Below are 13,994 nucleotides of genomic sequence, written 5' to 3'. Positions count from 1 at the left end.
ACTCTTGTTTAGATTTTTATTCCTCACACATCAGACCTCTGAAATTCATTCTGCAGCAGGACGACAGGAGTCCAACATGGAGTCAGCTGCATCTCCGCCTCCCCTCCCTCCACTCTGTAATCAGCCGGGACGTGGCTATCAGCTGAATGACACACTGCCTCTCTGTCATCTCTCCTGGCTGCAGAACACAAAACCACCTCAAAGTGCGACGCTCGGTTCCACTTCGCTTTCAACGATTCCCGTCGTCACAGGTGTTAGAACGGGCTTTGTGTTCTTTTAAACAGTGAAGAAGAAGAAGAAGAAGAAGAAGAAGAAGAAGAAGAAGAAGAAGAAGAAGAAGAAGCTGCAGCTGCTGGGTGACGAGGTGATGTTATAAATAAAGAACTAAAGGAAGAAGTCCTGCTGCGTTCGGTCGCTGTGCTGCAGGTTTCGGCTGCAGTCAGGAATGTTTTCACGTCAGAGTGAGTTCATGTCTGTCAGGTCAGTTTTACCTGCCACGTCTGTCTCTAACCTCCGTTTAGGGTCACAGAAACCACAAAAAAACTACTAAAAAACTAAAAACAGGCAGATATACATCAGAGCCAAAATAATAAAACCACTTAAATAGGAAATAAAAAGCTCAAACTCCTCAGAAACAAACACGGTGTTCACATTAGAGTGGACTCTAATTATATCATGAAGACAATTCACCCTCTCTGGATGTCTCGCTATGAACGCGGGTAAACAAAAACCACGCGCCTTCTTGTAAGGTTACAACCTTCAAAAATTCAACACTGATTGTCGTTATCCAACAAACTCAGTGATTCAGCCGGCGTGACGACACGAACACGCAACCGAGCGGCGCGACGGGAAACTTACGAGAAATCTGAAAAATCTGGTCAACAAACTCCAATTTCGCTCACGATTTCAGTCACAACTAAACACGACCGTGCTTTTCCACGACCGCCACCTCCCACCGGACCGCCGCTCTTCCCTCCCGCTCCATCCGATCTTTGAATCAGCCTCCTGGGGGGGTGGAGAGGGGTGGTGAGGGAGGGGGGGAGGGAAGGGGGAGGGGGGGATGAGTAAGCAAAGTGGTCGTGCAGTGACTCAGCCGTCGAGGAGAGGAATGCCCTCCTTTAATTAACTTTAACAGCCGGTCGTAATGCGAAGGCTGCCAAGACTGCAGCAGAGCTCAGAGCGGGAGAAACATACAAAGAGGAGAACGAGGAGATGTGTGGTGAGGAAAGAGGCCGGCAGACTAAAGGGAACGTGAAGGTAAGACAAAGTTCAAAGTCTGAGGAATATTTAATGGATTTTTACTCTAAATAATGAGAAAAAGATGAAGAAACAGTAATTAAAAAACTAATAAGCTTGTGTTCTCGGGGGGGAAAGTCACACAGCGGTTATGAAGCACAAAACACGTTATCGCTGTTGAATTGTCACGGTAACAAGGCTTTGAATCAAGCTTTTGTTTTGGAAATCCTGACTCGTGCTTTACGGTACCACGAAGGGCCGCCAAACAAAAACCCGACTGTATTTGTTAATCTGTTGGCATCATGGAGGTTCACACATGGTGGCTTACGTGTCGTGCACCCTGAGGAGACGGGTCGAAAAAGGTCATGTGACAAAGTACGAAGGGGGTGAAGTCCGCGGAGGGAGAAGACCGGGGGACGGTTGGATGGAACGAACCCAGAACTTTCACCCGGGAGAGGAAACGTCAACGTGGATTTCTCTTTCAAAAAGATTCAAGAAGACCTGTTTTTGGGGGCGTGTCTGTTTGATTGACAGGCCTGTGGTGCAGTCAGGTTACAGCTATCGGTGGGCGGGACGTAGCATCGTCAGGATTCCAATCAGATCGGTCAGATCCACCTCTGGCTCCTCCCCCAGCTCGTCCAAATATGGTCACTTCCTGCTCACCATCTTTGCTAGTTCGGGAGTTCGAACACGGACAGAATTTGTGTTCAGCATCCAACATGTTGACAAGAACCAGCTGCTGTTTCCAGACAATCAACATTATTCCTTCTGTTCGAAAGTTTTTGTTGTACTGAATGTTAATTAATCCAGAAATAGTCGGTAACGATCGCACCACGTCCTCCTGTTGGTTGGATTCAAAACTTCAGTCTCCAGCTGGAAAATAAAGCCACGTTTTCTTTTTAAATAAAACCGTATATTAAAGTGTTCTTAACACGTCGCTTTATTTTTTTTTTCCTTTTACAGCTGCTGTGGATGAAGAACAACGTAGAATAAAACCAGACGCAAATATTAATCACGCTCTGTCGTACCGCACAAAGGTCCACGACGCCTGGTTTGTTTTCCAGAGTGTGTGTGTGTGTGTGTGTGTGTGTGTGTGTGTGTGTGTGTGTGTGTGTGTGTGTGTGTGTGTGTGTGTGTGTGGTTTGTCTTGTAACGAGGGCGATCCATCACACACACATGGCTACGCCTGGATGAGACCAGGGCTGAGGGAGGAGGTGTGAAGGAGAGAGAGAGAGAGAGAGAGAAAGGAAGAAAGACGGCGATTAGAACAAAAAGTGATTAAAGAGGAGCCGGTTAGCACTTTGATCAGAGGACGAAATTAAAACAGAAATAATCTAAAGGCAAAAAAAACAACCCCCAAAAACCCCAAAAGACAGAAGTAGTAGTGCAAAAAGGAAGTTTGATGTCTCTGTGGACTGATAATGGAGCTTTGTCGGGTTTCCAGAAGATTAGCCTGATGTCGGGATTACCAGACGTGTTTATGGAAATGATGCACGAGTTCATCTCGAGTTCTTACAAACAGAAACGCTGCGCAACATTCGACTCAAATCTCTTTCTGTGTTCAGCTGCACTCTCCCCATAAAAACACCTTTTATCTGTCAATTCCAGTTTATTTCAACTTATTTCCCATCGATGTGTTTGTTCTCTTTATGGGTCAGACTAACTTTAAACTCGACGAGTCGAACTAAACACGGTGTAAAAAGCTTTGAGCTTGGCTGTAAGTGGACATCTTTTGACCCCAAATCAGACGAAAGGGTTTAAGGCAGAAAACCGATATTGTATGGCTGTGATCTTCGTGTTGTGGAAATCACTGCATGGGCTCAGGAACACTTGGCTGTAAGCGGGCGTGATGAAGATTTTCTGTGGCCCAAAATATCTGACCTCAAACATCTGATGTTCCTAATAAAATAAAATGTCAAGTTTTCATAATCGACCGTATCGGCGCCGCGTCACGTTCAAATTCTGCAACACTTTCAAAAACTAAAATTTTTCGTTATTTAAAATGACAGAGAAAACAAATTTGCTCGTTCAGAGAGAAACAATAAAGAAGGAAAGGGGAGATCTGCTCTGTGACGACACTCTGGGTGTCCTCCACACTGTCACAGCTGTGTGTGTGTGTGTGTGTGTGTGTGTGTGTGTGTGTGTGTGTGTGTGTGTGTGTGTGTGTGTGTGTGTGTGTGTGTGTGTGTGGTGTTTTACAGCCTGCTTTCCAATAATGACAAGTCCGATAACAATACAGCTCATTAGTGCGGCTGCTTCCTCACACACACACACACACACACACACACACACACACACACACACACACACATACACACACACACACACAACTCGTTTGTCTACGTTGGGGGCAGTTTGCCCTCTGTGATTGGTTGCCGTGGGAAACTGACGGTTTACCGTGAAGTCGTGGGTTCCTCGTTATCACGTACGCTCTCTTCCATCTTGGTCGTTATTATTTGCATCCCAACATGATTTTTTTTTCCCAGTCAGCTGTTGGCGACTCAACGCACCTCGTAAAAAATAGCGCGAGCCTTTTTTCGGATGTCTTTCAATAGTTTTTGAAGTACAGAGGAAACAACATTTATCAGGCTTTCATACACACTCAGTACGTTTTGGTCTTTTCATGAGATTTGCCGACAATAAATAGAGAATAAGACAAAAAAAAGACACCATTAAAAAAACGTTGACCTTCTAAAAGCTAAAAAAAATCACGTTGACAAACAGCATCGTGAGGACGGCTGCGAACAAAAGCTGAAGTTTCAAAGTGACGTAGGAGTGATGACCGAGCAGCGGACTTCAACACGGATTCTGTTGGGTTCGATGGCGTCTGTCAGTGTTTCCCACGCATGCTGGGAGTCATTTTTACCACTCTGCTTCTGAGTTCCTCCTCTCTCTCTCCCTAGAGATAAAGGAGGGGGACCACACGGTGCAGCAGAGACACCGCCTGTCTAAAGCAGCAGAAAAACTGTATTTGACACCGGTGGCCTTTTCAATTCACCACATCTTTATCACCGACACATCTGAGAGCTCGGCTTCCTGACAGATTGCTGTGTGTGTGTGTGTGTGTGTGTGTGTGTGTGTGTGTGTGTGTGTGTGTGTGTGTGTGTGTGTGTGTGTGTGTGTGTGTGTGTGTGTGTGTGTGTGTGTGTGTGCAGACAGACTGATGAATGGCTCCGTTTTAACGGTCACACAGAAACCGGACGAGGACACGGTGAGGAGGATTCAGGGGAAATGTTCCTAAATCTGAAGAACACATCGAGAACGTCCAAATGATGAACGAGCCAAATAAAATGTTCACGTTTTTTTGGTGGAGGATGTTTATTCTATGTAGGATTCTAATTCAGAGTTTGATGGAGGTTTATTCTCCGGCAGGTTGGTCCCAAATAAAAGATCAATAATGACAAATTCAGAAGCTATTTCCATTCACTTTTTTTTGCTATTTTAATGAACTTCAATGGAGGTTTTTCATCGAAAACTTCATCTCCAGTTTAGATCTTTGGGTTGGTTGGGTACAATAAGACAGACGGTACCAACAGGAAGTGTGTGTTTGTGTGTCACCTGGTTGGGGATGTGCAGGTTGAAGTCTAATCCGCAGACGAACTCTGAGTGATGCTCCACGGTGTCCAGGAGAGGCTCGTTTCTACCGACATCCCAAAACCTAAAAAACACACAAAAAACACAAAGACGTTTGACTTCCTCTGCTGGTTATAAAGAATAAAACACAGCGATGATGATTCATGACATCATTTATCACAACTTTAAAAAAGCTGAAAAGAAGAAGTTCAACTCAGAGCTGTGGCCGAGGCAGCGACCAAAACAAACAGCTCAGAAACAACAAAATGGTCTTTTATAACCTGGTAGTTAAAGTATCGTGTTTTCTCATGTGGTCTTCTTATTTCAAAAATTGCTGTATTTGTTATTGATGCTCTTTTATGATGATATAGTTCATTTGTGTCCGCTAAACACAACAAACTGGTCTGTAATGTTATTTAAACATTTACCAGCCCATTAAAACAGATGCAAACTCAATTTCAGATGAAATGCTGTTTGTTTTTTTTAGCAGGCAGTTTGTCTATAAAACTATAGAAGGCTTTTTATTCAGTTAAACTTTTAATTTTTTACAGTAAGAGTCAATCTAGGCTCATTTAAAACTACATGGGAACTGTATAATAGTTGATTTTGAATGATACGAACTGGGCTCAAAAAAGAATCCTCTGAAATCAAAATGACAACTTAAATAAAATAAAAGATAATGCAGAAGTTTTTCTCCGTGTTGATGCTATAAACACAAGCTCATCCAAACTTTGGATGTTTTTAGAGGCAAGTTGGGACCGACAGCTCATTTTTAGGACTAGGAGGAGGCAGCTGGAGCTAAAGTGACCATAAGCTGATGAAAAAAAAAAAAACACAGAGAAAATAACTCCTAAATAAATAAATTTCCCACAACAGACGCAGAAATAACTGCAAAGATACTGAATGTGACGGGAACAGTGAATCCCTCTGCAGGTTGGTGTAAAAAGAAGAAGAACACACCTGCTCATAATCATTACAAAGTCCTGCTACACAGGGAGGATGATGAGGGAGGATGATGAGGGAGGATGATGAGGGAGGAGGATGATAAGTAAGACAGAAGGAGAATTGGAGAGACGCAGCTCCACAGATCTGAAGATGAAGGGATGCGAGAGGAGACGGCAATCTAGAAAATGAGGTTATGAAAAAATAAAGAAGTAAAAGAGACGCGGAGAGAAAAGTGGAGAGCCAATAAAACACTGCCTCCAGACCTCGGGCAGCGGCGGCCAATCAGACTAATTGAAAGCCTGTTTCTCTTCCTGGTCTTGACGGAGTGGCGTGTTCGCCGGCGCGTGTGTGTGTGTGTGTGTGTGTGTGTGTGTGTGTGTGTGTGTGTGTGTGTGTGTGTGTGTGTGTGAGTGTGTGTGAGTAAAGCCCTGACACAGCAAACACTCCCTCCAGACTCATCCACTTTGCAAATGTAATTAAATCACTTTCAGGAGGAACACTGCAGCTCCCATTGGGCTCCATTAGACCCATATTAATACTGGAAGAGCTGCAACACACACACACACACACACACACACACACACACCACCCACCCATACACACACACACACACACACACACACAATGAGCGATGGGTGTCTGGGGAGAGTCAGCCATTGAGAGATATTATATATTGAGTGCGTTGTTAGTGTAAATTACAGCTCACGCTCGGTTTCCTGTGTGTACATGTATTTGTGTGATTGTGTATTTGTGTGTGTGTGTGTGTGTGTGTGTGTGCTCTACAGTACTGCAGTGCAGAGTGGTTCAGTCCTAATGAGCAGACTGCGTTTGTTTCTGGAATGATTGATGACTCAAACTGTGTGTAAAAAAAACAAAAAAAACAAAAAAAACTTTCCCATAGAAAAGGTTGAAGAAGAAAAAGAACTCTACCAAGAACACAAAAGTTCGGAGCTCCACAGGGTTCTGTACTGGGTCCAATACTTGTCACGATAGATTTTCAACCTCTATGTCAACGATGACCTTTTAATGAACACAAAAGTTAGTCATGGAGTTCCACAGGGTTCTGTACCAGGGCCGAAACTTTTCACGCTTTACATGCTTCCTTTATGCAACATTACGAGGAAACGCTGCAAAGCCAGAAACTCTCTACTTCTAAATTCAGACAAAACCCCAGTTATAGTATTTGTCCCTAAATAACTCAGATGGCGTTGCCTTTGCTTTAATACAGTTTAGTATTTACTGCTTTTCACTTATAAATGTGGCTTCAGGTGGCGCCACGGTAACCTGAAGGTTAATACTACGTAACCGCAACTTCAACAGTTCGCCTTTCAAGACCTTCGCTTCATTTCATAACCTCCATTTCTCTTCCCATGTTTCCTGTCTATCTCTACTGCCACTATGAAATGAAATGAAAGAAAAGCTTGTTTGAAGCTTACTGAGGCTTTCAGTTGATCAAAGTTGAGTCGAGTCTTTCCTCTGGTGCCACCCTCAAGACTAGCTCGATTTATTCTTTTTTACCCCTGTAGTGGTACAGATTTTAGAAAAACAAAGTTGTCTCTGTTATCTTATCCATCCGTCCATTTTTCTACCATTTAACTGGTGTCAGGTCGGGGTGGTCCCTCTCCTCAGTAACACGTTCCAGCCGCTCTGGGAGGATCCCGAGGCGTTGACCAGAAGAGATCTCTAATCCCCGGTCGACTGGTCAATCGAAAGATATCCAACGCGGTCCAACACAACGCCTCCTCCACGTCACCAATCAACCTGTCAATCTCCTGCTGTTTTTTATCCATCCAATAATGAGTGTAATGAGCATTAAAAAACAAACAAACAGGATACCCAGTAACAATGGGATTTAGTGGCTGATAGAGGTGATAAGCGGTAAAAGACCATGAAAACGTGCATTCACCAAAAATCGACACGTAATTTTGTAAAGTACGTCTAACCACGATGAACACGTTCATCACCTGCAGTGCAGAGCGATACGTCTGAAACTCAATGAAGCAACGTGGCAATAAAAAAACATTTCCACCGAAAGGAATGCATTTCTGTCACAGAGGCCCCATTCATTGCATTAACATGCCGGAGTCATAATCCTGCAGCTAAGAGCCACTGCAGCCTTGATTGGCTCCATAAAAAAAAGAGCAACGGCGGTGATTTACTGGTGACTGCAGGGAATCAGCTGTTTAGATTTCAACACTGCGAGAGAGAGAAAAAAAATATAGTAGCAAAGTAGAATTAGCAGAATTTATTTTAAGTAGATTAGCAGAGAAATCTGCAGATCAAGGCATTTTTATGGATTAATATAAAAATCTTTATTGAACTCTCGTGAACTATGAGTTTGAATTCTGACTGTTGGTCAAAGTCTGGTTTTACCTCTAGCAAAAAGAGCATCCAACTATCGGGGGAAAAAAATAAGGTTTCTAAATATCAGTGTCAATAATTTATGACGGGAGACCCCCTCCATTAATTGAACCCCATTCTGCAGCGCCCCCTGCTGTATGGACCCCAGCACCGACAAGTGAAACAAGTAGCTCATTTACAAAAACTAAGGTCTCTGTGAGCAACTTACAAGCTACATATGTGTGAAATTACAAGTTCATAAGTGCTGCAGTTGTTTGTTAAATCGATCTTTTCTGGTTTTATTACATCTAGGTGCAACATGTGTAAATTAAAGGCCGTTTATAGGTCTTAAAAAATAAATTTAAAAAAATGTACTATCAACTACTGTTGTTCCTCGATGTCTGTTTTTTTTTTACTCGGAAGTGACCATATTTGGATGAGCTGGGGAGGAGCCATGGGTGGATACGCCCCTGCCTACCTATACTGTAAACCTGACTGCACCACAGACCTGTCAATCAAACCAGACACCCCCCCCCCCCCAAACATATCTGTGTTTAATATCTAATGAATGCTGCAATTACTTTTTCGGGGGGTCCAAAACAAAAAGCTTGATGGAGACATTTCTATCTGCCAATGATTTTCACTCATGTTTCAATAAAAAAAAATTCCCAAATACGATTTAAATTTTTGGACTATTGATCAAACAAATCGAGAAAAGAACAATCAACAGTTTGATTGATCGTAAAAGTAATTATTATTTGCAGCCCTGAAGTTGAGAAATTCTTTCTTTCGGAGGAGAATGAACTGAAGAATTAATGAATTAATCTATTTTCTGTTTTACAAAAACACATGTCAGATTCAGTGTGTGTGTGTGTGTGTGTGTGTGTGTGTGTGTGTGTGTGTGTGTGTGTGTGTGTGTGTGTGTGTGTGTGTGTCTACAGGACCACATGAATGTCCCAGTTAGACAAACACACCGTGTTATTTGTACTGCGTCGTCTTTTGTCACCTGTTTCCATGATAGATAATCATTTAGCTTCTTTTTGTACTTCATTCTGTGGAAGAGTCCATTCAGCCGTCAGCTATGAAACTCATTAAGGACGAGAAGAGAGGCAACGAGGGACAGAAAAATAAAAGAAAGCAGAAGAACAACTACACAAAAAAAATGTAAGCTAAGAGAATTAAGTGACAGAAAGGAGGAGAGAAACATAAAGAGAGTGAAATGAAGCTCCGCTGAGCTGCTGTCATTGAGGCTTCTAATTCAAACAGGAAATTAATGTTAACACACACACACACACACACACACACACACACACACACACACACACACACACACTCTGGACAGAACTCATTATCTAAAACAAACATGAGACATTAAGAAAAGAAAACATGACCTCTGACTCTGTGATTTTATCGGCTTCCTGTCTGAAATTATTATTTCTCGTTTATACATGTCTTAATAAGCGGCTTTAAATGTTGTTTGTGCTACTTGTGACTGACAGGCAGCACAATAAGGTAAATATTAAGAGACAGGAGAGGAGTATTTGCGGCATGAAATACAAAACTGTATCTAAGCTTCAACATGTCTGAAGGACTTCCACCAGATACATGAAGGACATTATCGTCTGCATACAGCTCAACCTGCGCCGAGACATTTTCAGTCTGAAAGAGTTTTGGTGAGCTGACGTTAACCTGCAGGAGTTTCTGAAGGCTGCTGGAAAACGTTTTCCCGCCGCGGAGGAGATGAAATCACGACGAGGGCTCCGCTCTGAACCGAGGCTTCGCACGGACTTCCAGGAAATTGGATTTGTTTTCTCGGATCAGATCTTTAGGACTGACTGTCTGCACCGTCAATCGCACAGCAGACTCGGCGCGTCCAGACATCTCCATCCTATCTGCGTGGGTTGCCGTGGTAACGACGTACGCGTAGCTACGCCGGTGACGCGGCTTTCCGACGCGGAAGCGCGACAAGACGCGCGATAAATCATCTTGTTCCGGTAGTTTCCTTCCAACTTTGCGGTGGACTGAAGCCGTCACATGGTGACGCAAGAAATCATTTCAAAACTGCAAAATGTGCCCAAAAAAAAGACCTATAACACATTTTGTGTGGTTATTTTTTTTCTGTCCAGACTTTTAAAAATCGATCTGATGGATAAAATCTAGACGTGTCAAGAAACAGATTTGGGTTTGAAGGGTGAGCGAGGTTCCTCCAGGAGGGAGGACGGGATGAAGAACAAGCATTAAAAGAAGTGTGTGGACGCACACGTGATATATATATATATATATATATATACACACACACACACACACAATGGAAGTGTGTGTGGCGATGTATTTACATATGAGTGTGCTTTCTTTGTGTGTGCAGGTGGATCAGGTCGGTGGAAGCAGGTGTGTTTACACAGTGACAACGCTCAGATTGGAGATTTAAAGATGCAGATGATTGACGTGTCGGCAGGTTTCAGCGGTTTGTTGACTGATTAATGTGGCTGCATTTATTATTATTATTATTATTATTATTATTATTATTTTGTGTCTTTTGGATCAAATATCAAAAGCTGTCCGGTTTAAGATTTTTATTGTGTTATCAAATAATTGCTGATAATAATTCAACGTTTGATCCATTGAAGTCTGAACGTCTCGGTCAGAGAAGTTTTCCCCAGATGACTCCTGATCACTAAACCTCTCTTTACTTAAAGCATTCTTCAGACCTTCGTTTGATCCAATGCTCCGTCTCCTCCCTTATGGGAGATCATCCTTAATCCATTCATTACCGTGGCGTTAACACACTTTCTGAGGGTCTACTTCATCTGATGGTATCTTCTTAAAGCAGCGTGGATGGATCATGTGTGTGAGCTTTCTTTGGCCGCAACATGTTTCTCTTGTAACAATTATCACCTATTCTCTTTATTACTTTGAGGTTGGATCATTAAAAGTGTTCGTAGCTTGCGGGTCTGAAAAATGAGGCTGATGCGTGTGTGTGTGTGTGTGTGTGTGTGTGTGTGTGTGTGTGTGTGTGTGTGTGTGTGTGTGCAGATTCGATCAGGAGTGATTCCTTTTCACCTCATTAACGGGCGATGCTGCAGGATGGATGTGAGACGATCAGAATCAGACGCCCCCTGGTGGTCATTAATCTAAACTTTTCTGCTGCTTTAACACACTTTCATTGAGTCGTGAAGAGGCGGCGACTTAACGAGGACGTCTGAGCCTCCAGATCTTCACCGGATCTTTACCTGGCAGGTAAAGAGGATTTGCACTCGGTGAACCTCCCTCGTGTAAATACAAGGATTTATTGTCATGAAATATTTGTGTGCCGACGATCTTCTGTCTGTTTGCAGCCGGCGGGCTTCTTCTTGAAAAACAAAACTTCATGATGTTTGGTACGTTTCTTTCTCTGCGTGTCGTTACTGCAGGCACAAACTCTCTCTCTCTGTGTGTGTGTGTGTGTGTGTGTGTGTGTGTGTGTGTGTGTGTGTGTGTGTGTGTGTGTGTGTGTGTGTGTGTGTGTGTGTGTGTGTGTGTGAATGAAATCAGTACTCAGCACTGAGTATTTGAGCCAATGAAAGCCTGAATCGATAAAAGAATAAAACGCAGGTTTGTCACCGAGCCAGCTGGAACCACATTCATCTTATTTGAAAGTTTCTTCTTTCCCTTTTGCCATTTTATCTCTCTATGTTTTTTTCTTACTGTTTGTACAAAGATATTTATCCTTTTATAACTGAGTGTTTTAACGTCCACCTCCACAGAAACAGCAGATCAGTGAAGTCTGGGGATTTTAATAAATATCCTTTAACATAAAGCTGCAAACGGAGGATTGCATCATGAACTTGTTTCAGTCTTACTTATTAAGAAATTACGATGGAATAACGTCAGCATGAACGGGAACAATATCTGGACTCAATTTGACCGCTTTTTGGTTGTTTTGTTTTGTTTCTTGTAGATGATATGTTATTAAAATATGCCAACAAATATAATAAAAAGAAATTAAACAAATAAAAAAAGTTTGTCAAATTTAAAACTGACGATTCTGCTTTTTAAAAATTCTTTTTTTTTTTTTTTTTTTTTTTGTGGGAACCTGTGCAGGTTTTAAAGACTTTTAGTTAATTCCATTCATTAACAGCTTTAAAAGAAAAAAAGGAGATTGTGCAAAACGTAACGTAGACGTTAAGTAGCTTACATAACAGTTTGCAATGTTTCTTAATGTAAAATCGACTCAGAGGACTTTGTGTTGAATCTCCACCGCTGAGCTGGACGGAGAGACCAGGTGGACTTTAAGAAGCAGCATATTCTCGTAGAACCACAGAAGCAGCCTTCCCTGAAATTACACATTTTATGAACTCTGCAGCTCGTCGGGTCTTTGTGTCTCCGGCCCTCTCTCGCCTCCCCGTCTCACACAGCAGTTAACTTTATCACACGTTATCACGCCGTGTCCCGACTCATTACTTCTTCCTCCAGGATGACACCATCCATCCACTTTGGGTGGTAATTGAAAGACAAGCAGCAGAAACTCCTCGCGTCTTTTTAACCTCCAGAAAAAGTTAAAACTTCGGTGTGAGATGGGTTTTTTTAGTCGAGGAGGAGATTTTAATTTCTGCAGCGGTTGGCAGGAATTTTAATCACGTATCAGGGTGATTTCACAGCCTTGAGCCCAGAAATACAGTCGCACTGAGCGGCTGGCTTTCTTGTAAAAATCACCGGTCCTTCAGGAATTTTAATCCCATCTCGAGTTTTTTGGGGATCTCCGAGTTCATTTTTCCAGAAGAGCTGCTCTTCCTGCCACTGAATCAGCTCAACGGGAATGTTTGTGACTTTTGTCTTTTTTTTTATTATTATTATTATTTCTAAGTGAACATGAGACGTTCTCCATCCAAATCTGGTGTGAAATTTAACCAAATTTTGAGTAAAGTCAGTAAAAGAAAACGGCCGTTTCCATCCGCTACAAATATGTGACGAGCAAGCAAGTATATTCATACAGCAGATTCAGTATGAAGATATTAAATACATATATACAATATCAAAATATGTTTTCATGTCTGTGTGTTCAGGTTTGACTGAGAAGGAGAACAACTTTGTCTCAAGCAGTATCTGGAGCCCCCTAGTGGAGGATTTTCACTTTATCTTTTTAGTTCATGTCTGTAACAGATCATAGAAAGAATTTTAGAAATCAGTAGCGGTGGGTGTTAAAATGTGGGGGACAACACCACACTGAATTTAACTGGAAAAAGCCATTTGACAGGTGACATAACTACGTGTCACCAGCAGGGTGTGCTAAAGTGCCGCTGCTTAGCTTAATTCTCTATTGTTAAAGGTTCCACCATCGAATGTAGATAAAAATGTTCGTACCCTCCGAGTTTGAAAAGTGAAGACAATGCAGAATTGCCTTAAAGTGCAATACCACTGACGGCCACTAGGGGCTGGCTCCAAAAAAAACCTGTCTCCAATGGACTCCCATTCAAAAAGGAAGAGAGCAGCCAGAGGTCACCTGATTCAAACACTGAGTTTTCTTTGACAAAAGTTTGAAGGAGCTCTGCAGGGTTTCTGCCACCGCCACACTTTGTGTCTCCTCTCTAATGTCGACTCTTCATTTCTTTGTGCCAAAACATTAAACTCGTATGACGTCCTTCATTTCCATGGACCATTAATGCAAAATGAGTTACACACATTCTTCTCAACGTCTCGACGGGAGCGTTTTGACTCCCGGTGTTTCACGGCGACGACAAGCTGAGGACAATTTAATCTGACAAAAAGTTCTCACGTCGCCTCACGACCGAGACAGAAAAGGACATAAAAGGGAAATGTCACATGAAATGTGATCTTACCTGACGGTGAAGTCATACGAGCAGGACGCCAACACCGTCTTACTGAACGGAGAGAACTGCATGGAGAGGAACGAAAACTATTAC

The 13,994-nt window shown here is 42.5% G+C and overlaps 1 protein-coding gene across 2 annotated transcripts in view; it reads right to left on the bottom strand.

The window, feature by feature from the left end:
• The window catches only part of pex7 (peroxisomal biogenesis factor 7), a 31,162-nt gene that overhangs the window by 1,740 nt on the left and 15,428 nt on the right, over positions 1–13,994 (bottom strand). For both annotated transcript variants that reach the window (XM_069172592.1, XM_069172591.1), the window contains exons 9-10: positions 13,911–13,966; positions 4,795–4,894 (exon numbers count right to left, since the gene is read on the bottom strand). In XM_069172592.1, the coding sequence (XP_069028693.1) occupies positions 4,795–4,894; positions 13,911–13,966 (156 nt within the window). The remainder of the gene's footprint in view (positions 1–4,794; positions 4,895–13,910; positions 13,967–13,994) is intronic.

The sequence above is a fragment of the Embiotoca jacksoni genome, unplaced genomic scaffold, assembly GCF_022577435.1.
Source record: "Embiotoca jacksoni isolate LCO1_2020_lvr unplaced genomic scaffold, fEmbJac1.0.p SCAF_54, whole genome shotgun sequence".
In the NCBI taxonomy this organism is placed as follows: domain Eukaryota; kingdom Metazoa; phylum Chordata; class Actinopteri; family Embiotocidae; genus Embiotoca; species Embiotoca jacksoni.
Note: the sequence above shows the minus strand (reverse complement) of the source record. Positions and strands in the feature narration are given on the sequence as shown.